General features: G+C 40.2%; 1 protein-coding gene across 1 annotated transcript in view; it reads right to left on the bottom strand.

Moving 5' to 3' along the window:
* Nucleotides 1–21836, bottom strand: part of zpld1a (zona pellucida-like domain containing 1a) — a 30253-nt gene extending 8417 nt beyond the window's left edge. Inside the window, exons 1-7 of the mRNA XM_073044555.1 lie at nucleotides 21729–21836; nucleotides 20268–20488; nucleotides 14389–14570; nucleotides 14212–14284; nucleotides 12042–12139; nucleotides 11879–11959; nucleotides 3507–3678 (exon numbers count right to left, since the gene is read on the bottom strand). Coding sequence (XP_072900656.1) covers nucleotides 3507–3678; nucleotides 11879–11959; nucleotides 12042–12139; nucleotides 14212–14284; nucleotides 14389–14570; nucleotides 20268–20488; nucleotides 21729–21834 — 933 coding nt within the window. The 5' untranslated portion in view covers nucleotides 21835–21836. The remainder of the gene's footprint in view (nucleotides 1–3506; nucleotides 3679–11878; nucleotides 11960–12041; nucleotides 12140–14211; nucleotides 14285–14388; nucleotides 14571–20267; nucleotides 20489–21728) is intronic.
* Nucleotides 21837–25257: the final 3421 nt, after the last annotated feature.

The following is a 25257-nucleotide window of genomic DNA, read 5'->3' as shown; positions in this document are numbered from 1 at the left end:
TTACGAGCCTGATTGAATTTTTTGAGGATGTGACTAAACACATTGATGAAGAAAGAGCAGTAGATGTAGCGTATATGGATTTCAGCAGGACATTTGATAAGGCTTATTGAAAAAGTAAGGAGGCATGGGATCCAAGGGGACATTACTTTGTGGATCCAGAACTGGCTTGCCCAATGAAGGCAAAGTTTGGATGTAAATGGGTCATATTCTGTGTGGAGATCGGTCACCAGTGGAGTGCTTTACGGATCTGTTCTGGGACCCTTACTCTTCATGATTTTTATAAATGACCTGGATGAGGAAGTGGAGGAATGGGTTAGTAATTATGCTGATGACACAAAGGTTGGGGGTGTTGTGGATAGTGGAGGGCTGTCAGAGGTTACAGGGGGACATTAATAGGATCCAAAACTGGGCTGAGAGGTGGCAGATGGAGTTCAACCCAGATAAGTGTGAAGTGGTTCATTTTGGTAGGTCAAATATGATGGCAAAATATAGTATTAATGGTAAGACTCATGGTAGTGTGGAGGATCAGGGAGATCTTGGGGTTCCAGTCCATAGGACCCTCAAAGCAGCTGTGCAGGTTGACTCTGTGGTTAGGGAGGCATACGGTGTATTTGCCTTCATCAATCGTGGAATTGAATTTTTGGAGCCAAGAGGTAATGTTGCAGCTATATAGGACCCTGGTCAGACCCCACTTGGAGTACTGTGCTCAGTTCTGGTCACCTCACTATAGGAAGGGTGCATAGGAGATTTACAAGGATGTTGCCTGGATTGGGAAGCATGCCTTATGAAAACAGATTGAGTGAAATTGGCCTTTTCTCCTTGGAATGACGGAGAATGAGAGGTGACCAGATAGAGGTGTATAATATGATGAGAGGCATTGATCGTGTGGATAGTCAGAGGCTTTTTCACAGGTCTGAAATGGTTGCCACAAAAGGGCACAGGTTTAAGGTGCTGCGGAGTAGGTACAGAGGAGATGTCAGGGGTAGGTTTTTTACTCAGAGAGTGGTGAGTGCATGGCATGGGCTGCCGGCAATGGTGGTGGAGGCTTTTGGATAGGTACATGGAGCTTAGAAAAATAGAGGGCTTTGTGTAACCCTAGTAATTTCTAAGGTAGGGACATGTTCAGCACAACTTTGTGGGCCGAAGGGCCTGTATTGTGCTGTAGGTTTTCTAAGTTTCTATGTTTATAATCTTTCAGCCATCATTCATTGATGCCTACAACATCATACATGCCAATCTGTAAATGTGCTGCAAGTTCATCTACCTTATTCCATATACAGCACACATTCAAATATAACGCCTTCCGATCTTTATTCACCCTTTTCAATTGTGTCCACCTTTTATGTTGCTACTCATCTTGTCTGCAATTTTGCCCCATCAACAGCCTCTCCTCAATAGACATTGCCACTGTTTGTAAATCAGCTTTCGCCATCCGTTCTTGGGCTTTCAGCCAGGAACAGGTATCAATCTTAACCAATGTTTCAATGACTAACTTCATCAGGGATGATACCTGGTCATGCCTAGTCCTGTGGTATTTATAACCTTATCATCTGTCCTTCCTGATTGGTTAGTCCTCATCCAATCAGGTTTCTGCTGTCCCACCTTGTTTACAATTGAATTCTAGTTCTTAGAGTGAGCCAGTCATCTTTGTAAATTCTTTTTCTCTAGTTTTATTGCAATGGATTTCTTCTCCGGGGGCCAAAGGTCATTGGCTTGGCACAATAGTTTTGTGCTGAAGTCAGTCCTATGGCAATTGCAAATGCAGTGTTCTTCTACTGCCAGTTTCTCTGGGTAATCCAAACAGATACACCTCCTCTGCTCTTTGATGCAGGTTTCCACATCCTGTGCATCCCGTCTGGCTGAAATATGCTGCTCTGCATTTACAGGGAATCCTGTAAACACCAGCCGTCCTGAATTCCAGGTCATCTTTAACCCATATAACCTGTGTTTCAAGCTTCCTTATGGGTTTGTGGATAGTATTAATCTAGTATTTCTTCAGGATCCAGGTGATCCTTCCAGAAATTGTGGAAATATAGCAAAGACAGGCGGTAGTGACAAGTTCCTGCTCATTTTTAGGTTTCCTGGTTTTCCATCAGTCTTGTTAGGAGTCCGATTGATTTCCTTGACATTGTAGCCGTTCTGTAGGAACATCCTGCTGAACCTCCTCTCTACTTTCTCCAGGGCAACCACATCCTAAAAGTCTGGAATCAGAATTACCAATAATATTTCTGCTGTGGCCTAACAATGTTTTATATAATTGTACCACAGCTTCCTTGATAATATATTCTATACTCTAGAACATAAACATCCTTCAAGGTCTCTTAACCACTTTATTTGCCCATATCAATGCCTTCAGGGATCTTTGGACAAGGTACTTGTCCACTGAGTCCTCGTTGTGTATATCCTAGCTTTAGTAGTTATCCCCAAAATGCATTACCTCAAACTTAAAGATTAAGCAATATCTGTCAATTATCTTCCCATATTAACAACTCATCAATATCATTTAGTGGCTGAAGACTGCCATCCTCAATTTCAACAACACCACTAATCATTGTGTTAGTTGCAATTTTCCTTATTGCACCTCTTATATTCATATCCATATTGGTAATGCACATGACAATATAGATTCCATTATCAATCCTGTCAATTGGGATAGAGTATAAACTGTACAAAACACTGGTTAGGCTGCATTTGGGTATTGTGTGTAGCTCTGGTCACCACACTACAAGAAGGACTGTGGTTGCACTGGAGAGAGGTAAAGGAGATTCACTGGGACGTTGCATAGATTAGAGTACTTTAGTTATGGTGCATATTAGATAGGCTGAGCTTGTTTTCCCTGGAATGATGGAGGCTGAGGGGTGAAAATTACAACATGCACCAATGAGTAAGATAGTTAGGTTCTCTTTTCCCTTGCAGAGATTTCAAAAATGTGAGGCAATAGGTTTGTTGAGAGGAAGTTGTTTTCAAGAAGATCTGAGGGGAAAGATTTTAACACAGAGTGGTTGATATCCAGAACATGTTGCCAGAGATGGTAGTGGATACAGTCTCTGTGTTTAAGAGATATTTAGACAGGTTCTTGAATAAGCAAGGCATGGAAAGATACAGACTTGTAGGGTAGTGTAATTGATGACAGATGACACATATTCTTCATAATAAAACAGTTCTACGTAATTCACAAAGTCAGTAATTAACTTGTGTTCACTTTAAAAGACGTCTGATGTAATGTTGTCAGTGTAAGGTGATTGCTTTTGGTTTATTCATAATGGAAGTAAAGGCTGCATCTTTTGTCAAACACAAAACAACTCTCACATGTTTTATTCATAAAATCCTACAGGCCTAATGGAGGTAAATGAGATGGATGCAGATGGACATGGTGGGTCAAAGGGCTACCCCATATTATTTATTATTTAATCATTTTTATAATTACAAATAATTAGAAAGTTTTATTTATTAGACATTGTGCTCTCAAAGACTTACTTCACATGAATTTAAGCGATATCACTTACTGGTGTCAAGAATGGACAGTCGTCTGACTTGCAAAGCTTTGTTACACAGTGCAAGAATACTGGAGACATCTTCTGGTTCTTATGTTTCACAAAGCGAAAAACTTCAAATGAGAATCTGCCCATCTGACTCCTACCGTTTTCTATAACTGTAGTCTGCGGATCCTTGGTACAGCTATTCTCAGTGAAAAAAATTGAAGTTAGCATTGGTGATAAACTTGGCTTAAATTTGAAATAAATTACATTACTATATTATTCATCACTCTTGTGATAAGTGAATGGATTATCTGAGAACATATTAAAGATCCAGAAAAAATACACTTCCTTAATTTTCCTAATGTAAATAGAGAGGTACCCATATTTGAGTATATCGTTTATTGAACCAGTCAAGTCTCGCTAGTCTAAAATTCCTGCGAATGAAGCTACAATGAAAACTCCATTGTAGAGATTAGCTGAAATTATCCTAAAATAAAATTCATTTCTAGTAAGATCGTCATTGGTTTGAGTGACACTGCTGGCTGTCTCTTTGCAAATTCCACTTCAAGTATATGTTAAGAGTTTAATTACGTTTGCTATGATCTTCCTTTAATACAAGATGGAAAATTGGAGGTAACCTGAAAGTGTGCAAAAATCTGTGCTAAGTGTGTGAATTTGTGAATCTGCTGATGGATTTTGTCAGTTACTAATCACACCCTGAATCTAGTTGTGGCTGTTCCTCAATAATAAATACTTCAGAAAATGTTGGGCAGGTCGGCCTACTGAGGGGAGCCACAGTGACGGGGTCTCTGGCACTGCGTCTGGCATTGCGGAATTCACCCTGCAGTCTGAGGGACAGAAGTGAGTGCAGTTGTTATTACTAAGAGTATGGTGCTTGCAAAGCTGAAAGGTAAGTCACCCCAGGGTTCTGAAAGAGGTAGAAATTGTGGAGGTATTAGTAATGATCTTTCAAGAATCAGTATATTCTGACATGGTTCTGGAGGACTGAGAAAATTGCAAATGTCACTCCACTCTTCAAGAAGGGAGGGAGGTAGGAGAAAGGAGATTATAGACCAATTTGTCAGACCTCAGTGGTTGAGAAGATGTTGGAGTCAATCGTTAAGGATGAGAAGTCAAGGGTATTTGGAATCTCATGATAAAATAGCCCAATGTCAGTATGGTTTCTTTAAGGGGAAACCTTCCTGACAATTCTTTGAGGAATTAACAAGCAGGGTAGGCAAATGAAAATCAGTGGACGTTGTGTGCATTGGATTTTCGGAAAGTGTACAACAAGGTGCCATACACAAGACTGCTTAACAAGGTAAGAGTCCAAGGTATTATATGAAAGATATTAGCATGGATAGATGATTGACTGATTGGCAGGAGGCAAAGAATGGGAATGAAGGGAGCCTTTTCTGCACAGCTGCTGGTGTCTAGTGGCGTTCTGCTGGGGTTATCTTTGGGACAACCTACTTTTACATTATGTCTCAATGATTTGGATGATGGAATTGTTGTCTTTGTGGCCAAGTTTGCAGATGATACAAAGATAGGTGGAGTGACGGGTAGTGTTGAGGTAACAGGGAGGCTGTAGCAGGCTTAGACATTAGGAGAATGGGCAAAGAAGTGGCAGATGGAATACAGTTTCGGGAATTGTATGGTCGTGCACTTTGGTAGAAGGAACAAAAGTGTAAGTTATTTACTAACGGGGCAGAAAATTCAAAAATCCAAGGTGCAAAGGGACTTACGAGTCCTCGTGCAGGATTCCCTAAAGGTTAACTTGCAGGTTGAATCAGTGATGAGGAAGATAAAATGCAATGTTAGCATTCATTTCATGAGAACTAGAATATAAAAGCAAGGATGGAATGCTGAGGCTTTATGAGGCCTCACCTGGAGTATTGAAGCAATTATAGGCCTATTATCTGAGGAAGGATGTGCTGACATTGGTGATGGTTCAGAGAAGGATCACGAAAATGATACTGGGATTCTAGGATATTTTATGAGGAGCATTTGATAGTTCTGGTCCTGTACTCATTGGAATTAATTAGAATGAGGGTGGAATCTCATTGAAATCTGACAAATGTTGAAAGGCTTTGATAGAATGGATGTGGAGAAGACGTTTCCTATAGTGGGGAAGTCTAGGACCAGAGGGTGCAACCTCAGAATAGAGGGACATCCATTTAGAACAGAGATGAGGAGGTATTTCTTAAGCAAGAGTGGTAAATCTGTGGAATTCATTGCCATAGGTGGCTCATTGGGTGTAAGTAAGATAGATATTGATAGGTTCTTGATTAGTCAGGGGCGTGAAAGGTTACAGGGAGAGGGCAGAAGAATGGGGCTGAGAGGTAAAGTGGATCAGACATGATCCAGACTTGATCATGGCTGGATGGGCTAGAGGAGATCAACATTTTCCCAAACAGGTGAATTCATATTTATTTTAATGAAACATGTGATTCTGGATCAGATTGGGACTTCTGAATTTGATTTTAGGTTAGTTACAAACAGAATGGTTTGTTGGCCTCCATGAACAGTCATAGTATTCCGAGAGGTAGTAGTGCCAGCGTAGTAATGAATAGATAAGATTGACTTAGAGAGATGAATGCATGAACAGAAACATACAGAGCAGCAGGAGGAGGTAAGGAGAGTCAGACAAAAATATAACCATAGAGATCTGGTAGTGAAATAGATTGTTAGGGATGGATGGGCATACAGATTCCAATTCCAGTGGAGCTACAATGGGAGAATATGTTAGTATGGTAGGGCTACAATGTATACAATTCAGGTTCTTACCTACATTTACCAGATTTTTCAAACAATGGTAACACCTCAGATGGTTTGGAAGGACAAACCAAGGTAGAACATACAAGGTAAATGGTAGGACACTGAGGAGTGCAGTAGAACAGAGGGATCTGGGAACACAGATACATAATTCCCTAAAAGTAGCATCACAGGTAGAGAGGGAGCGTTTGGTATATTGGCCTTTATAAATCAAAGTATTGAGCATTAGAGTTGGAATGTAATGGTGAGGTTGTATAAGACATTGGTGAGACCGAATTTGGAGTATTGTGAGCAGTTTTGGTCACCTAATTACAGGAAGGATATTAATAAGATTGAAAGAGTGCATAGAAGGTTTATAAGGATGTTGCTGGGACTTGAGAAACTGAGTTACAGACAAAGGTTGAATAGGTTAGGACTTTATTCCCTGGAGCGTAGAAGAATGAGGGGAGATTTGATAGAGGTATATAAAGTTATGACGGGTATAGATAAGAGTGAATGCAAGCAGGGTTTTTCCACTGAGGCTAGGGGAGAAAAAAACCAGAGGTCATGGGTTAAGGGTGAAGGAGGAAAAGTTTAAAGGGAACATGGGGGGGGGGGGCTTCTTCACACAGAGAGTGGTGGTAGTGTGGAATGAGCTGCCAGATGAAGTGGTAACTGCGGGCTCACTTTTAACACTTAAGAAAAACTTGGACAGGTACATGGATGAGAGGTGTATAGAGGGATATGGTCCAGGTGCAGGTCAGTGGGACTAGGCAGAAAAATGGTTTGGCACAGCCAAGAAGGGCCAAGGGGCCTGTTTCTGTGCTGTAATGTTCTATGGCTCTATGGCTGAAGAAATTTGGTATGGGCCCCCAAATCCTTAGAACTGTCTTCAGGGGTACAATTGAGAGCATCCTGACTGGCTGCATCACTGCCTGGTATGGGAACTGTACCTCTCTTAATTTCAGGATTCTGCAGAGAGTGGTGTGGACAGCCCAGTGCATCTGTAGCTGTGAACTTCCCATGATTCAGGACATTTACAAGGACAGGTGTGTATAAAGGGCCCGTAAGATCATTAGGGGCCCGAGTAACCTCGGCCACAATCTATTTCAGCTGCTACCATCCAGGAAACGGTACTGCAGCAAAAAAGCCAGGACCAACAGGCTCTGGGACAGGTTCTTCCACCAGGCCATCAGACTGATGAACTCATTGATCTGAGTGTATTTTATGTTACATTGATTGTTCTATTCATTATAAATTATTATAAGTTACTATGATTGCACATTGCTCATTTAGACAGATGTAACGTAAAAATCTTTACTCACGTAGGTGAAGGATGTAAGAAATAAAGTCAATTCAATTCAATTCAAGACTCATAGTAGACTGCAGATAATTTCTACAACTGAGTAAAGATGGAGGCATTATTTCCACCCCAATCAGTAAGGGCCTCACCTTTGTCCCCTTGCACCCACTAAAAATTCCAGCATCTGCAGATTTTCTGTTTGTGATTTCCACCCTAATTCCTAGTTTCTTTTGTAGAATAAGATTAAAAGGCACTCAGCTTACCAGATAGTTCATGGACTCTGAATTTGAAAAGTCTGTTTTAGATGGATTAAATAAATCATTTCAGCATTGACAATTTGACAAACTAGGGAGCTACAAGAAGCTGCAGTGTACTTTGTGTTTACAAGAATCTGTGCTTCGACCTCAACAATTTATGTTTTTTAAAGTTAACATGATTTATTGTCACATATGCTGATGTGCAGAAGAAATCTTGTCTTGCATAGTGTCCACGTGGATCAATCCATTACAATCATGAATTGAAGTAATGCAAGATAAAATAATAACAGAATGCAGAATAAAGTTTTACTGTGTAGAGAAAATGCAGTGCAGATGGACACAAGGTGTAAGGTCAGGAGTCCATTTTATTGAACTAGGATTAGAAGCTGTCCTTGAGCCCAGTGTCTGTACTCTAAGCCTTTTGTAACTTCTGCCCAGCGTGAGCGTGGGAGAAGAGAGAATGCCTGGAGTGGGTGGCATCTTTGATTATGTTAGCTGCCTTAATGAGTCAGCAAGAAGTGTAGACAGAGCCCACAGATGGGAAGCTAGTTCCCATAAACACTAGAGAGTCTGTGGATGCTGGAAATACAGAGCAACACAAAAAATGCTAGAGGAGCTCAACAGGTCAAGCAGCAGCTATGGAAATGAATAAACAGTCAATGTTTTGGGCGAAGACCCTTCATCAGGACTGGAAAGGAAGGCAGGAGATTCCAGAATGAGAAGGTGGGGGGAGGGGAAGGAGTACAAACAAGAAGGTGTTAAATGACGTCAGGTGGTTGAGGGAGAGGGGATGAAGTAAGCTGGGTGGTGATAGGTGTAAAAGGTAAAGGGCTGGAGAAGAAGGAAATTGATCTGGGACGAGAGTGGACTACGGGAGAAATGGGAGGTGGAGCGTCACCGCCAGAAGGTGATAGACAGGTGAGGAGAAGAAGTAAGAAAGGAGCTAGAATGGGGAAATGAAGGAGGAAGGAGGAGAGAAAGAAATTACCAGAAGTTAGAGAAATCAATAGCCATGCCATCAGGTTGCAGAATACTTAGACTGAATACAACATGTTGCTCCTCCAACTTGAGAGTGGCCTCATCATGCTGGTAGAGGAGATCATGGACTGACATATCAGACTGGGAATGGGGATTGAACTTGAAATGGTTGGCCACCAGGAAATCCTGATTTCCCTTTTCTTAGTTCCTTCGTATCTACTGCATCTTTTCCCAGAAAGAGGCTTTCCTTTCCAGGACATCAGAGATGTCCTCCTCTTTAAAGAGCGGGTTATTCGCTTCGTCCACCATTGATTCTGCCCTCATCTGCTTTTCCTTCATTCCCTGGATGTCCATGTTCAACCCATTTTCGCACCGCTGTAACAGGGATAGGGTTCCTCTTGTCTTCACCTATCACCCCATGAGCCTCTGCACCTAACACAATTCTCCACAGCTTCTGCCATCTTCAACGGGTCCTCAACAACCAAACACATCTTTATCTTCCTCCCAGTCTCAGCTTTCTGCAGAGATCACTCCTTCTGTGACTCCCTTGTCCATTCATCCCTCCCCTCTAATCTCCCTTCTTGTACTTACCCTGCAAGTGGAGGCGGTGCTACACTTCCCCATTTATGTACTGCCTCACCTCCACTCATGGCCCAAACACACCTTGCAGCTGAGGCAATTAGTGTCGTCTACTGTATCCGGTGTTCCCAATGTGGTCTGCCCTGCACTGGTCATACCTGACATAGATTGGGGTACAGTACCACTTTTTTCAGCACCTTGGCTCCATCCGCAAAAAGCAGCATTTCCAGGTGGCCAACCATTTCAATTCAAATCCCCATTCTGACATGTTGGTTCATGCCCTCCTCTTCTGACACAATGAGACCACTCTCGGGCTGGAGGAACAGCGTCTTCTATTCTGTCTAGGTAGCCTCCAGCCTGATGCCATCAACATTGATCTCTTCAAATTCCAGCAATTTTTTCCCTCTCTCTTTCCTCTTCTTCATTTCCCCGCTCTGGGTCTCCCCTCTTTAGCTCTTCTCTTCACCTGCCTATCACCTCTCCTTGGTGCCTCTCCACCTTCCCTTTCTCCCAAGGTCCACTCTCCACTCCAGATTCCTCCTTCTACAGTATTTTACCTTTTCCACCTATCAGCTCCCAGATCCTTACTTCGTCTCCTTTTCCCCGCCCACTTCACCCATCACCTTCCAGCTTTTACCACTTCTCTCCACCTTCTTATTCTGGCATCTTCCCCCTTGCTTTCCAGTCCTGATCAAGGATCTTGGCACGAAACGTTGACTGTTCATTCATTTCGGTAGATGCTGCCTAACAGGCTGGGTTCCATGATGTGTTGAGCTGTGTCCACAGATATCTGCAACTTCATGTGGTCACGGGCAGAGCAGTTGCCACAGCAAGCCATGGTGTACCTGGAAAGGATGCTTTCTGTGGTGCATCAGTAACAATTCGTGGGGGGGGGGGGTGTCAAAAGGGACATATCAAACTTCTTTAGCCTTGAGGAAGCAAAGGCACTGATGAGCTTTCTTGGCCATGGAGTCAACATGGTTTGACGAGGCTGTTAACTCCTAGGAACTTAAATCTCTCAACCCTTTCCACCTCAGCAGCATGTGCATTGCCCCTCCTTCCTGAAGTCAATGACCAGCTCTTGTTTTGCTGACATTGAAGGAAAGATTGTAAAATGACAACCTCTTCTGGTTATACTCTGACTTATTATTTAAGATAAAACCCACCACGGTGGCATCATCTGCAAACGTATACGGAGGTAGAGCAGAATTTAGCCACATAGTCGTGAGCGTACAGAACGTAGAGCAGGGGGCTGAGGTTGCAACTTTGAGGATGCCGGTGTTGAGAATAATTGTGGAGGAGGTGTTGAACCCCGTTCTTGCTGATTGTGGTCTGTTGGTTTGGAAGTCATGGATTCAGTTGCAAAAGGAAGTATCACATCCTAGTTTGAGAAATAAATTTGCTTGGAATTATAGTATTGAAGGTCAATAAATAATAGTCTAACATTGATGTCTTTACTGTCCAAATGCTCCAGAGCTGAGTGTAGGGCCAGCTATATGGCATCTGCTTCAGCAGGAGACCAATTGCAATGGGTTAAGGAGACTGAATTTGTCTGGGAGACTAAAGTTAATCTGCGTAATTGATCTACATCAATGATTTAAGTGAGCATAATGAATTCAAGTTTGCTGATGCCAATATAAAAGGTGGGATATTTAGGTCAGTAATTAACAGCTCTTATTAAAATGGGAGTTGGAGAGTAAGTGTGTTAAGCTTGCTGTAGTTAAGTATGCGTGCCTTCAGTGAGACTCTGACATACAGTGTGTACTTTTGGTCTTCCCCTCACCCCCCCCCAAGGATCAATATTTTTACCTGAAAGTGGGTGAAAGGAGAAATAGAGAAATCAATCCATATTCTTTAGAGTTCATAGCTTTGTTTTGTGATTTCATTGAAATCTAGAGTATATTATTTAGATGCTTTAACAAGTTCAATTTTCCTTGGCTGAAGTTTCTAAAACGGAAGGGCCATAATCACACAATGAGAGCTATGTGACAGATGGAGGCTAGGCCATCTAGACAGGAAAATGAGTCAAAAGGAGAACCATGGATGTTTAGCCATGTTGCAGCCTTGGACTGAGATCTTTTGCTAAGGTGGAAAACTATTCACCACTTGAAGTGGATGTGGTAGAAGATCAGTAAAATACTGAATATTGAAGTAAGTTCACTCCTGCTTCTATTTCATATATTTTTATTTTCTATTGTAAAAACAATGCCACAATGAACTGCAATTAAACCCTGCTCTTTTACCATAACCTTTCAAATCAAGTTCTACTGAATTTATTTTTATATTCTTTCAGCACTATGTGCATAATCAAAACTTACTATAGATAAATATATTTTCATATCTTTCCTTTTTTATTTTTTTGAATCACCTTGTATCTGTATCCTCAACTTACTACCCTGCTAATGCAAAAACACTCATGCTTTACTCTACAAGAACCATTAATGATAATAAACTATCCTATAAAGTTCACCTGCTCTTTGGAAAACAGTCTCTCCGCCCACAGATCTTAAAATAAGAAAACCACTCACCTGAAGAAAAGATCATATCTATGATCATCGTTTGGATTACCGGAAGGAGTAGTGTAACAATAATCCATGAAGACGTGCCATCTGTACAGGGGACATGATATATTTTATCTGGAAGTACTTATCACACAGGAGCCAAAGTTAAAATTAAATATTAAGTTGTTACCTTCCATCAAGATTTGTAGCTTTCACAGCTGCATACACCTTGGTTTTTAAGGGCAATCCCACAGGTGGTATCACTAGAGGGAGGTTGTAGGCTGAATCCTGGAGACATGACAAGATTGTGGAAAATTCTCAGCACTTTATTTGCTGAATAAATAGATTCCTTCTCTTTCTATTATGTAATTCATTGCTCTGGATATAGGAATGTGCAAGAAGCCAGTAACAAATTCTAACAATTTTTTTTCCATTGTAGCGTGTATTTCATTATGGTCACAGATATTGACTGCTTACTGCCGTTAGCAAAATTCTGCATAGGGATTGGAACATGTTATGCACAGAAGTCAAGTGGGAGGTTGCAATTTATGTCATTCCCTTGGTGGTGATAATTTGATGCAAACAAGACAATAGAATAGTCATTGCTAGAGGAAACCTGAGAGATAATCATGGAGTAAATGTATTTGGGGAAGAGAGAAGAGTGGAAGTGTTACTGGTGGGGGAGCATCACAGGAAGAAGGGGGTTGCTGTGGAGAGCAGATTACACAAGAATATCATGCTACACAGTACAATTTCTTGGGTACAGGTCTAAAAATAAAATGTCAGAATTCAATTCTGAATTGATTTCTGGGCTAATACCTCCACAGAGCAGACTCCCTTTCCCCCCTTATCCATAAGTCAACAGCACTGTTTCCAATATGTCCCATGATGCACTTATTGGCTCTCCTGATATCCAAGTAGTGTAGATACTAACCAAAATGATCACAAATGAGCAGTGATTCATATATAATTTTGATGTGATTCATTTAGTTTTCATTTAATATCTAAACATTTTTCTCTACCCATCTGAAATTTTGTATGATACCTTATATTCATGCTGGTAATCATGTTCTACCTCAAATTAATCTAAGCACGCAAGAATGTCTTTGTTACAGTGAAATCTCTGCATCTTTTTCTTTGTATTTCTCTATGCAATCCAGATTTAGGTACTTACCCAATCCTCCTACAATTATTCTTTGACTCTACCCAACTTATTCTCAACCTCAACGAAATTCTGTTCTTCTTACCTTGGTCTCTTTCAAAAACAATCCCATGATTCCATTTACTCTTATCAAACACCTCTGTATATCTCAGCCTCCATTCCTTTGCCCTCCTAATTCGTTGTTAATTTTCAATCCTGCCTGATGTGAATGGCCTGTTTTGACCTACTCTGAGCCCTTCTAATTGTATGGACCATGGTCCCTCCAACCCTTTAGCTTCTCCGCTACCTCTTGCATTTTGCAGGGCTCTGGATGTCCCAGTACTGGATTTTCAATGGATTAGATGTCTGGTCAGATCTCTAAGTTAGTCTTAACAGTCTAATCCTTCCAATTTTCTATTTCTCCTGCTTGGTTCCTGATTCTGGACCTATTTCTGGCAGTCCCTAGCAGCCTTTCCACATAGTTCTTAATACAGGCTATTTTAGTGGTGGTATAAAGGAAAAATGGAAAACAGATATGTGAGTAGAGGGACAGAGCCATTGAGAATTTGTAGTATGTACAAGAATATTGGTGTGGGTAAAGGAGTAAGAGAGAGAAAAAGAGTAAATTGAGAATAAAAGCCCAAAGATTTGTTGTGTGGGACCTAGCGCAAAGGTGACATAGGTGTACAGATTTTACCCAGTATTAGTTACTGAGATCAACAGATTAAATACTATACCTTCCCAAAGTGAGATCCTAATACACAGATGTCAGGTGATTTTCCAATAATGTACTAAACAGTGCTGATTTAGTGAATTTATAGAAACTCAAAGTGTGAATGATGGGAATACAATTGTGCCTCTTATCAGAGAGAAGTACAATAGGAAGTCACAATGAACATATAATTCACAATGCAATACTCCCTTAGTATTGTACTGAATCATAGATCAAATTATGGGGTAAGGCTGAACTGACGTAATGTAAAATTCTATCTCAAGATAAATCGATAACTCATCATTTGGGGAATGTGAGCCTTTAAGTGTTTTAAGTTGATAATGTTTTGTCATCAGGTTTGGAGTTGGAATTGCTTTGGAATTGTTTGTCAGCAATTTTACACATTTCACAATGTGTAGCCGCAAAACAAGAATCATGGCTCAATTGGCTATTGATACTACATCAATGAATAAATCTTATCTTAAAAAAAGATGCTAACAAACTTACATTGTACAGGAGTAAGCTCAAAGTACTGATAAATGTACCATTGCTGTCTTTCACTGATATCGCTGCAGATGATCTAAAAGTAACATTTTAGAAGTACTTTAAAACTGAGCAGGAATATTTGTCAAGTAGCAAACAGAAACATGCTGAAATATTTTTCCCTTTAAAATTTAAACCTACGAAGCCAGTTGAGTGTTGTTGATAAGATACTCCAGAGGATAGCTACAGCTGTACTTGTACAGCAGGCCTGGCAGGTAACTAATAATGGTTGGTGGGTCAGGAGTGTCAATATAACCTGAAATGTTCCCAAATTGCACCATTGAAATATTGCCTAATGCATTAACTCCTTGAGCAGCAGATACCTATAAAAGAAAAAGACAAATTTTTATTTATTTTAAAACTCAAAATAGAGGCACATTTAATCTAGGGAATACACTTCATTAAGGGGGAAGCTGAAAGAGCGAGCTGTGTTGGCTTACCTGTCACACACTGCAATAACATTTATTTTGTGTTGAAGCCATGATTTGATTCAAAAGGAGATGGCACAATGATAAATTAGCAATGGATTTTAGCCACAATGAGGCTGCTTAACAAAATAAGAGCCTGCGGTATCGAAGAAAGATACTGGCATAGCAGGAAACAAAGATTGACAATAAAGGGTGTGTTTTCTGGTTGGCCGACAGAGACTAACAATACTCTACAGACGTCAGTGTTACAGCTGCTTCTTCTTCTGTTAAATGTCAATGATCTGGATGATGAAATTAATGGTTTTTAGCCAGGATTGTGGATGATACAAAGATATAAAGGTGGAGGGGCAGGTAGTGTTGAGGAAGCAAGGTGTCTGCAGAAGGTCTTACACAGATTAGGAGAATGGGCAAAAAAGTGACAAGTGGAATACAGCGTAGGGAAGGGTATGGCCATGCACTTCAGTAGAAGAAATAAAGGCATAGACTATCTTACAACTGGGGAGCAAATTCAGAAATCAGAAGTGTAGGGGGACCTGGGAACACTAGTGCAGGATTCACTAAGGTTAACTTGCAGTTTGAGTCTGAAGTAAGAAAGGCAAATTAATCGTGAGCATTCATTTTGAGAGGACTAGAAAGTACAAGCAAGATTCTACATAAATGCTAAGGTTCTACAAGGTATTGGTCAGACAGCACTTGGAGTATTGTGAGAAGTTTTAAGCCCCAGTTCCAAGAAAGGATATGCTGACATTGGAGATGATCCAGAAGGGGTTCACAAGCATGTTCTCAGGAATGAAAGGGTCAACATATGAAGAGTGTTTGATGGCTCAGGGCCTGCACCTGAGTTTAGAAGAATGGGGTGAGGGGGTAAATCATTGAAACCTATCAAATACATAAAGTCCTAGATAAAGTGGACATAGGGAGGATATTTCCAATAGTAGGAGAGTCAAGGATCCTCAAAACAAGGATATCCCTTTAGAACAGATACGAGGAGGAATTTCTTTAGCCAGAGGGTGATGAATCTATGGAAATTCATTGCCACAGACAACGGTGGGGATAAGGTCCTTGGGTTTCTTTAAACCAGAGGTTGATAGGTTCTTGATTAATAGGGAGTACATGATTACAAGGAGAAGGCAAAAGAGTAGGTTTGAGTGGGATAATAAATGAATTATGATTGACTCCAGAGCAGACTCGATGGGTGGAATGATCTAATTCTGTTCCTATGTCTCATGGTCTTGCAGTCTTATTAGCTTGTTCTCAAACCCCATATATATTGTGGCCATTGTTAAGACCATAAGATATAGGAATAGAATTAGGCCATTTGGCCCATTGAGTAAGCTCTAACATTTCTTCATGGCTGATCCATTTTCCCTCTCAGCCCCAATCTTCTGCCTTCTCACCATATTCCTTCATGCCTTGACCAATCACGAATCTATCAACCTCTGCTTTAAATATACATAAAGACTTGGCCTCCACACATGCCTGTGGCAAAGAATTCCTCAGATTCACTACTCTCTGGCTAAAGAAATCTTTCCTCATATCCGTTCTAAAAGGACACCCTCTATTCTGAGAATGTGTTCTCTGGTCATAAGAAAATCCTTTCCACATCCACTATCAAGGGCTTTTACCATTTGATAGGTTTTAATGAAGTCACCCCTCATTCCTCTGAATTCCAGTGAATACAGGCCCATAGCCATCAAATATTCTTCATATAACAAACCACTCAATCCTGGAATCATTTTTGTGAACCTCCTTTGAACCGTCTCGTAAAGCCTCACCAGTGCTTTATAAAGCCTCAACATTACATCCTTGCGTTTGTATTCTAGTCTTCTTGATATGAATGCTAACATTGCATTTCCCTTCCTCACCACCAACTCAACTTGCAAATTAACCTTTAGGGAATCTTGTACAAGGATTCACAAGGCCCTTTACACCTCAGATTTTTGAATATTCTCGCCATTTAGAAAATAGTCCACCATTTTATCTCTTCTACCAAAGTGCATGAACATACACTTCCCAACACTATATTCCATCTGTTACTTCTGTGCCCATCCGCCTCATCTGTCTAAGTCCAGCTGAAGCCTCTACTTCCCCAAAACTACCTGCCCCTCCATCCTTCTTCATATTGTTCATCAACTTTGCAACAAAGCTATCCAAGTCATTGACATCCAGCGTAAAAATGAGTGGTCACTGTGGAACAGCACTAGTCAGTGGCAGTAAACTAGAAAAGGCTTCCTTTATTCCCACTTGTTGCCTCCTGCCGATCAACCACTGCTTTATCTATACTAGTATCTTTCCTGTAATACCATGGCCTCAACTTGTTAAGCAGCCTCATGTGTGGCATCTTGTCAAAGGCCTTCTGAATATCCAAATACACAACATCCACTGATTCTTCTTTGTCTATCCTGCTTGCTATTTCTTCAAAGAATTCCAACAGATTTGTCAGGCAAGATTTTCCCTTGAGGAAGCCATGCTGACTATGGCATAATTTTGTCATGTTTCTCCAAGTACCCCAAAACCACATCCTTAACAATCAACTCCAACATTTTCCCAACCACTGAGATCCTTCTAGCTAGCCTATAATTTATTTTCTTCTGCCTCTCTCTCTCTCTTTGAAGAGTGGAGTGACATTTGCAATTTTCCAGTCTTCTGGAACCATTCCAGAATCTGGTGATTCTTGAAAGATCATTAGCAATGCCTCCATGATCTCTTCAGCCACCTCTTTCAGAACCCTGGGGAGTACACCATCTGGTCCAAGCGACTTATCTAACTTCTGATGTTAGTTTGCCAAGAACCTTCTCTCTAGTCATGGCAACTTCACACTCTTCTAACTCTCACACTTTTAAACTTCTTAATGACTTTTTTAGTTGTCTTCTGTTAGTTTTTAAAAGCTTCCCAATCTCCAACTTCCCACTCATTTTTGCTTTATTATATGCCCTCTTTGGCTTTTATCTTGGCTTTGACTTCCCTTTTAGCCATGGTTGTGTCATCTTGCCTTTATAATACTTCTTCCTCTTTGGAATGTAAAAATCCTGTGCATTCCAAATTGGTTCCAGAAGTTCCATCCATTGCTGCTCTGCCATCATCACTGCCAGTGTTCTTTTCCAATCAATATTGACGAACTCCTCTCTCATTCCTCTGTAATTCCTTATACTTCACTGTAATAATGATACATGTGACTTCAGCTTTCCTTCTCAAATTGCAGGATGAATTCAATCATATTATGATCACTCACCCCCGAAGATTGTTTTACCTTAAGCTCTCCAATCAATTTGGGTTTATTATGCAAAATTTAATCCAGAACAGCTTTTCCCCTAATAGGTTCAACCATCAGATGCTCTAAAAAGCTATGTCATAGGCATTCAAGAAAATCCCCCTCTTGGGATCCAGCACTGACCTGATTTTCCTAATTTACCCGTATACTGAAATCCCCCATGACTATTGTAATATTGCCTTTTTGAGATGCATTTTCTATTTCCCGTTGTAATTTGTAGACCACATCCTTACTACTGTTTGGATGTCTGTATACAACTCTTCTCAGGGTCTTCTTACCCTTGCAGGTCCTTTTACCCACAACGATTCAACATCTTCCAATCTTATGTCACCTCTTTCTAAAGATTTGATTTCACTTTCTACAAACAGAGCGACACCACCCCCTCTGCCTTCCTGCCTGTCCTGTTGATACAGTGTGTATCCTTGGATGTTAATCTCCCAGTTAGAATCGTCTTTCAGCCATGATTCAGTGATGTCTATAGCATCATACGTGCCAATCTGTATCTATGCATCTGCCTTATTCCGTATACTGTGCACATTCAAATATAACAACTTCAGTCCTGTATTCATTCTTTTTGATTTTATCCACCTTTTACATTGCAACTTATCCTATTGACTCCAATTCTGCTCTATCATCAGTCTTTCTTTTGGAGCCTCACTACACACTGCCTCTGTTTGTAAACCAACTACCTCATCCTCAGCACTTGGGTTCAGGTGTAACCTACCCTTTTGTAAGGGTCTTCCTTTCCTCAGAAGGGTTCCCAATGATCTATAAATTTGAACTCCTTACCCCCTGCACCATTTCCTCAGCTACACATTCACCTGCCAAAACATACTATTCTGATCACACTGGTGTGTGGCATAAGCAGCAATCTAGAGACTACTACTCTGGAGGTCCTGTTTTTCAGCTTTCTTACTGCTCCGTAAAATCTGTCTTCCAGACGTCCTCGCTTTGTCTACTTCTGGCATTGGTGCCAATATGTACTAAGACTTCTGGATGCTCATCCTTCCCTTTGAAAATGCCATGGACCCAATCCAAGACATCTGGCACCTTGGAGGCAACATACCATCCGGTTGTCTATTGCACCCACAGAATCTCATCTTTGTTCCTCTGTCTATGGAATCTCCAATCAACATTGCAGTCATTTTCTCCTCTTTGCTCCTCTGAGCCACAGTACCATACTAAGTGGTCACTGCAGCTCCTCCTGGTAGACCACCCCGCTCAACAGTATGCAAAACAATGTACTTATTATTGAGGGGAACATCCACAGGTGTAATCTGCATTGGCTGTGCATTTCCCTTTCTTCTTTTAGTAACATATTACATAGTAACATTTATTAGGTCAATTTTTCAATGTATTGGCCATTTATTAATGAAGAGCCAAATACCTTCTTAACTATTCCTTTGGGAAATTGTTCTCTCAAGAGTGGTTTAGTAGTTCAGTCTTTGCAACTGACTGAGATGTACCTTGACTAAATTCACTACCTCATCTTGTATGCCAATGACTGAGCCTTCTTGACCAACCTCTCCTGTGGGACCATATCAAAAGCCTTGCTAAAGTCCATGTAGAGAATATCTACTGACTTGCCTTCATCAGCTTTCCTGGTAACTTCCTCAAAAAGCTCCAGAAAATTGGTTAGACATGACCCCCTATACAGAAATCAATGTTGATTATTGCCAATCATTTCCTGTCTATCCAAATACTTATATAGCCAGTCTCCTGGAATACCTTCTAATAACTTTCCCACTACTGATATCAGACTCACTAGTTGTTCTTATTCTTAGAGCGTTTCTTAAACAATTAGATATGTGGGTTGGTGGGTTAGTTGGTCATTGTCCCAAGTATCTGATTGAATGGTGTAATATGGAGAGACTTAATTAGTGGGGGAATGGTATAAATCGGTGCTTGATGGTTGGCACTGACTCAGTTGGCTAAAAGGCCTGTGCCTGGGCAGGGCAGTATCTCTTTATGACTTGTTCACTCTCTGATATCTTCTGTCCTTGAGAGGATTTCTGTGCAGTTCCAGATTCAGCACTGGTGCTATTTGACATTTTCTCCAGTTTTTGAGAGTAAATGAACTGCATCTTTGAAATGAAACTACAAAGTCCTGGCAGAGAACAAATCCCTTTAATTTTGAGTGACATTTTTGACATGCTGTATAACTAGATTGAGGCTCTTTTTCACGGGATTATCTCCGGAAAACATACGATGCTTAAATAGATGACAAATAAATGAATATTTTTAGCATTTCAATGTTAATAAGCAATTTAGGAATGATCAGTCTATAACAAATCACAAACAAAAACAAGAGTAAATCTTACCACTAAGTTATTTCCACAAACTTCTAATGTGCTGAGGCTGATGGTAAAAATAACAACTGTGGGAAAGGTACTGTTATTAATAAAACCCCTGCAATGCGCGTTGCCATGTCTACCATTTAATGCTAAGTCTGTTTCTGAATAGCCAGAGAACAGTACTGGACAAAAATTGATCTTGATTGTTATGGTCTGCACTCCACAAAAGACAAGGATATCCTTTTCACCTGTTGGAAAAAAATATTCAATGAATTCAAATATATTATAATCAGAGAAGTTCAGAATGTCGGCTGAGTTTGAACATCACTCTTTCACCCCACTGAAGCTTAATTTCCTTTTGTTGACATTGACTGTTACTTACTTGTGACACATAGAAATTATATCAACCAGGGTAATCTATTGAAGTGGTTAGATGGTAAGCATCTTTTTTAACTCCAGTGATCAAATGAACTTTGTAATACAGACCCATTTATATCCCTTAGTGATGCATAAGGATCAATGATAAATTTCAAAGGGTTTCAAATCCATTATGTGGATAAGTCAAAAAATGGTAATTGGATTTGATACAGATAAAGGGAAGGTTATTTGATTTGAAGCAGAAAATATGAAAAATGTAAATGCAATGTGATTCCTGGAAAGGCTGAGGCTCTGCCCTAATCGATCTACAATGTCCAGTCTGAATTAAGATGTTGTCAGCATTATTAATTGTGGGAAGCTTGTCTCTTGTTGTTAAGAATCGGTAACATAATAAATAATTGCAGAAATAATTGTCAGAATGTAATTTCTGTGTTCTGTTTCAATGCTTTAATGATTTAATTAAAATAAATAACCAGGGAAATATTTTAGCCATATCTCTAATGCATACAAATCAAAAGCAATTTTTTCTTGGGTGTTGGTATAAAGTTTAACTAAATAAAATCAAGTCATTTTTGATGGTTGTGCAGCTGATTGCAGAGTATTCTGCTCACAAATGACCTGCTGATAATAATTATCAGAGCATGAGACACCGGCTTTGCAAATTGATATGAAATAGTTCTGAGTGAGCAGGTAGCATTTCAGATATCATATTTTTCGTAAAGTGAGAGAGATGATAACCCTACTGTTGGCATATAATTATGATTATGATTATGAGCAGTCCTTTTGCACTGTTGTACAAAGAGGCCATTTATCACACTAATCTCAGGAGAAAAGCTGAGAGGCTAGAGTCCGATGTGGGGGGATGGTGGTAGGGGTAGATGGGGGGGGGGTAAGGAGCTAATAAACAGACCCACTGTTCAACCTGTCACAAGTGAGCAACTGAAGGTCTAATCAGGGCGATCTAAATTCACGGCTTGCTCCTTGGGGAAGATTGTTGAATAAAATTAGAAAATCTATTACTCTGAGAACAGTATTTTCAAGTAACACTTTTGAATCACTGTTTGGCATTAAAAGAGTTAAATATTTCAAATACATTTTATTTAATCTTACCAGGGAATCTGCTGTGCAGATTGGCATCACAGTTGTAGCCATTGAACTGTGTATCCACTGAACTTATCCTAATAGCTAATAGCAGCAGGACACAGAGTTGTTCCATTGCAAGGCTGTTGGAAAGAAGTGGAAAAGACACGCAAGTGTCAGCAGAATTTACAGTGAAAAAGAAATTCTACTTCTGTGGTGCTGCTCTCAATATAATTTGTTATCATTAAAACAAGGCAAGTTGGAATGTGTTCATTTACAAGGTGTTTCCAAATCTTACTGAACTTGTCGTACAGAACTAAAAATTTCACAGATCGGTTCTTTGCTCCATCATTGGACAAACTAATTGCATACTAATTTAGAGTAATGTCAGTTTGTGCTCAACTGAACTTTCCTAACTATAAGACCATAAGACAGGAGCAGAATTAGGCCATTCAGCATATCAAGTCTGCACCACCATTCCAACATGATGATTTATTATCTCTCTCAATCCCATTCTACTGCCTTACCCTCATAACCTTTGATACCCTCACTAAACAAGAACCCAACAAACTCTGGTTTAAATATCCAATGAATTGCCCCCCCACAGCTGTCTGTGGCAATGAATTCCACAGATTCACCAATTTAGGAAAAAGAAATACTTCCTCATTCCTCATCTCTGTTCTAAAGGGATGTCATTCTACTCTGAGGCTGTTCCTTCTATAGCACTAGCTATTTCCATTTGAGTTCCCAACAAGCAAGCACAGTAATAATGGAAATTGCAAGTATAGGTATGGTTCCATTTGATAAATAAGCTGTTATATTGTAAGTGAAATAAATTACCTTATTTCACTGACCACAGAGCAGCACCCCTTCTATTTATATGTAGAAGTCAAGCTAAAAGTAGATAATGTGAGGATTTGTATTTCATAATGGCAGAAATATGCCCAGAAAATCTCAGAATACACCCCCTGCTGGAAATCCTCATTCTGTAAAATGTATTCAGTGTTATTGTGCAGCAACATCCCTCAACAGTGATGGTGTAAATAGACAGATTATCTATTGGTGATGATTGATAAATAATTGTTGGTCAGAATGCCTTGGAAGGTTAAATTTGAAGGCAGAATGCAGGGTTAATGGCAGGAATCTTAGCAATGTGGAATGTTCTATGTTCTATGCTCTATGTTTTCTGGGAGTGTTCTTCTACTCTCCTTTCAGGGAATATCCAACAGGGTGTAGACAGACATCACACCTGAAAGATGGTTCTTCCAAAACAGCACTACTTTCCCTTTGACTGATGTTTATCGATGATTTACGTACTCTATTCTCTGGAATGCATCTTGAACCTGCAACCTTCTTATTCAGCAAGAGAGATACTACTGAAGTGAGGCTAATGCTCTTAGTGAGCCATTAGTTCAACACTTAACAGCAGTGAATCGCAAAGAATGTGAGAGAGCTTTGAAAATTAAGGCAATTTCTGTGTTTTACCACCATAGCTGATTGTACTGACTTATGATAAAAAATCCAGGAGTAAAACTGGATTGGTGTTTCTGGACACTCAGACTAACTAGTTGTTTACATTCTGCTCTCCGCACAAGGACTTACAAAAAATACTCAGTGGCAGTAATAATCATGTGAATCCAGATGTCATTAGGTTAAGTGCTTGTATAAGCCAGTTAGCAATTAGGTATCACTAGTGAGATCATAGATATAGTATTTCACCATACAAACATAAATCCAGTTTGGATAACATATGTTCTACTACCAAAGCCTTAGCAAGACTACAGTGAGTTGATGAATGGAGAACTATAGCAGAACTATAATACATCATGCAGGGTTTCAATCCATCAAGATTCAATAGGTCAGAGACCTCCTAATGTGATCATCTAAAGATGTCCAGATAGTTGAAAGAGAAAGGAAGCCAGTTTTGAAAGCTTTAATTGTAACAGTGGCTGATGATATCTTGGTGTTAACCACTCTTGGCAGCAGAATTCAATTATTCTGTCCAACATTCACACTGAATACTCTAAGACTTCAAAGGTCTAGGTTGATTGGGAGGGTGGTGATATGTTATTCTTCCAAATTTGGAAGAAAATAAAGGGCTTCAATGTTCTGTGGTAGGTATAACACCAACAGGATGAAGAATCAGCTGTAAAATTCTCAGAGCAACACAGGCAAACTAATGGAGCAACTTCATTAGAAGGAACTTCTTTATTCAGAAGAATAAAGAGTTGATTATTTCAGGTAAAAATCCTTCATCAGGACTCAGTTCTCAATTAGGAGTATAACTCTCTTATTGATATCTAGAAGTAATCATTGATAGCCCATTTATAGCAGTATTATCACTGAATGGACATTGGATAGGAAATAATGATTGCTAGGCATAGTTTGCTTGGAGAGCTTGAATATTTCAAATAATTGTCTAATAGTTTGTAATAAATGGAATTTACTAAATGAGTTAAACATAATTACTTTTCTTTCCTTTCGTGTTTCTTCTTCCCTTGCATTAATTTCAGTGCTTGATTATCTTGATAATTTTATTGCTTTTACCTAAATCTGTTACATTTTAGGGAATGAACAGGGTATGCCATGAATATTAAAATGAATTAATTTTTTCAAGGTTGACATCTTACATCAGACGTCTATCCTGGCAACACACACAAGATGCTGGAGGAACTCAGCAGGCCAGGCAGAAAAAAATACAGTCGACGTTTCGGGCGATACACTTTGGCAGGACTGTAGAAAATATGTTGAGAAGTAGATTTGAAAGGTGGAGGGAGGGGAGAAAGAAACACCAGATGATAGGTGAAACTTGGAGAGGGATGGACAGAATGTGATGGAAGAAGGTAGAAAGAGTGGTGGGGGGGGGGGAGGAGAACCAGAGGCAGGTGATGGGGCAGGCAAGGAAATAAAAAGAGAGAGGAACAAGGAGATGGAAAATGGTGAAGGGGGGAAGCATTACTGGAAGTTTGAGAAATTGATGTTCATGCCATCAGGTTGGAGGCTACCCAAACAGAATATAAGGTGTTGTTCTTCCTACCTAAGTGTGGCCTTACCCAGCAGTGGAGGAGGCCATGGATGGACATATCGGCACTTCACCTGTGAGTCTGTTGGGGTCATATAGCAAGCGGAACAAGTGCTTCACCTGCCCCTACACCTCCTCCCACACTACCACTCAGGGTCCTAAACAGTCCTTCCGGGTGAGGTGACACTTCACCTGTGGGGTCACTTACCGTGTTTGGTGCTCCCGTTGTGGCCTCTTCTATATTGGTGAAACCCAATGTAGATTAGGAGATTGCTTTGCTGAGCATCTACAATCTGTGCGCCAGAACAAACAGGTTCTCCCAGTGGCCACCCATTTTAATTTCACTTCCCATTCCCATTCCCATTCCAATATGTCCATCCATGACCTCCTCTACTGTCGTGATGAGGCCACACTTAGGTTGGCGAAACAACACCTTATATTCCATTTGGGTAGCCTCCAACCTGATGGCATGAACATCGATTTCTCAAACTTCCAGCAATGCCCCCAACCCCATCCCTTCACCATTTTTCATCCTTT

The sequence above is a fragment of the Hemitrygon akajei genome, chromosome 5, assembly GCF_048418815.1.
Source record: "Hemitrygon akajei chromosome 5, sHemAka1.3, whole genome shotgun sequence".
Classification (NCBI taxonomy): domain Eukaryota; kingdom Metazoa; phylum Chordata; class Chondrichthyes; order Myliobatiformes; family Dasyatidae; genus Hemitrygon; species Hemitrygon akajei.
This window is presented reverse-complemented; position numbering and strand designations above follow the sequence as displayed.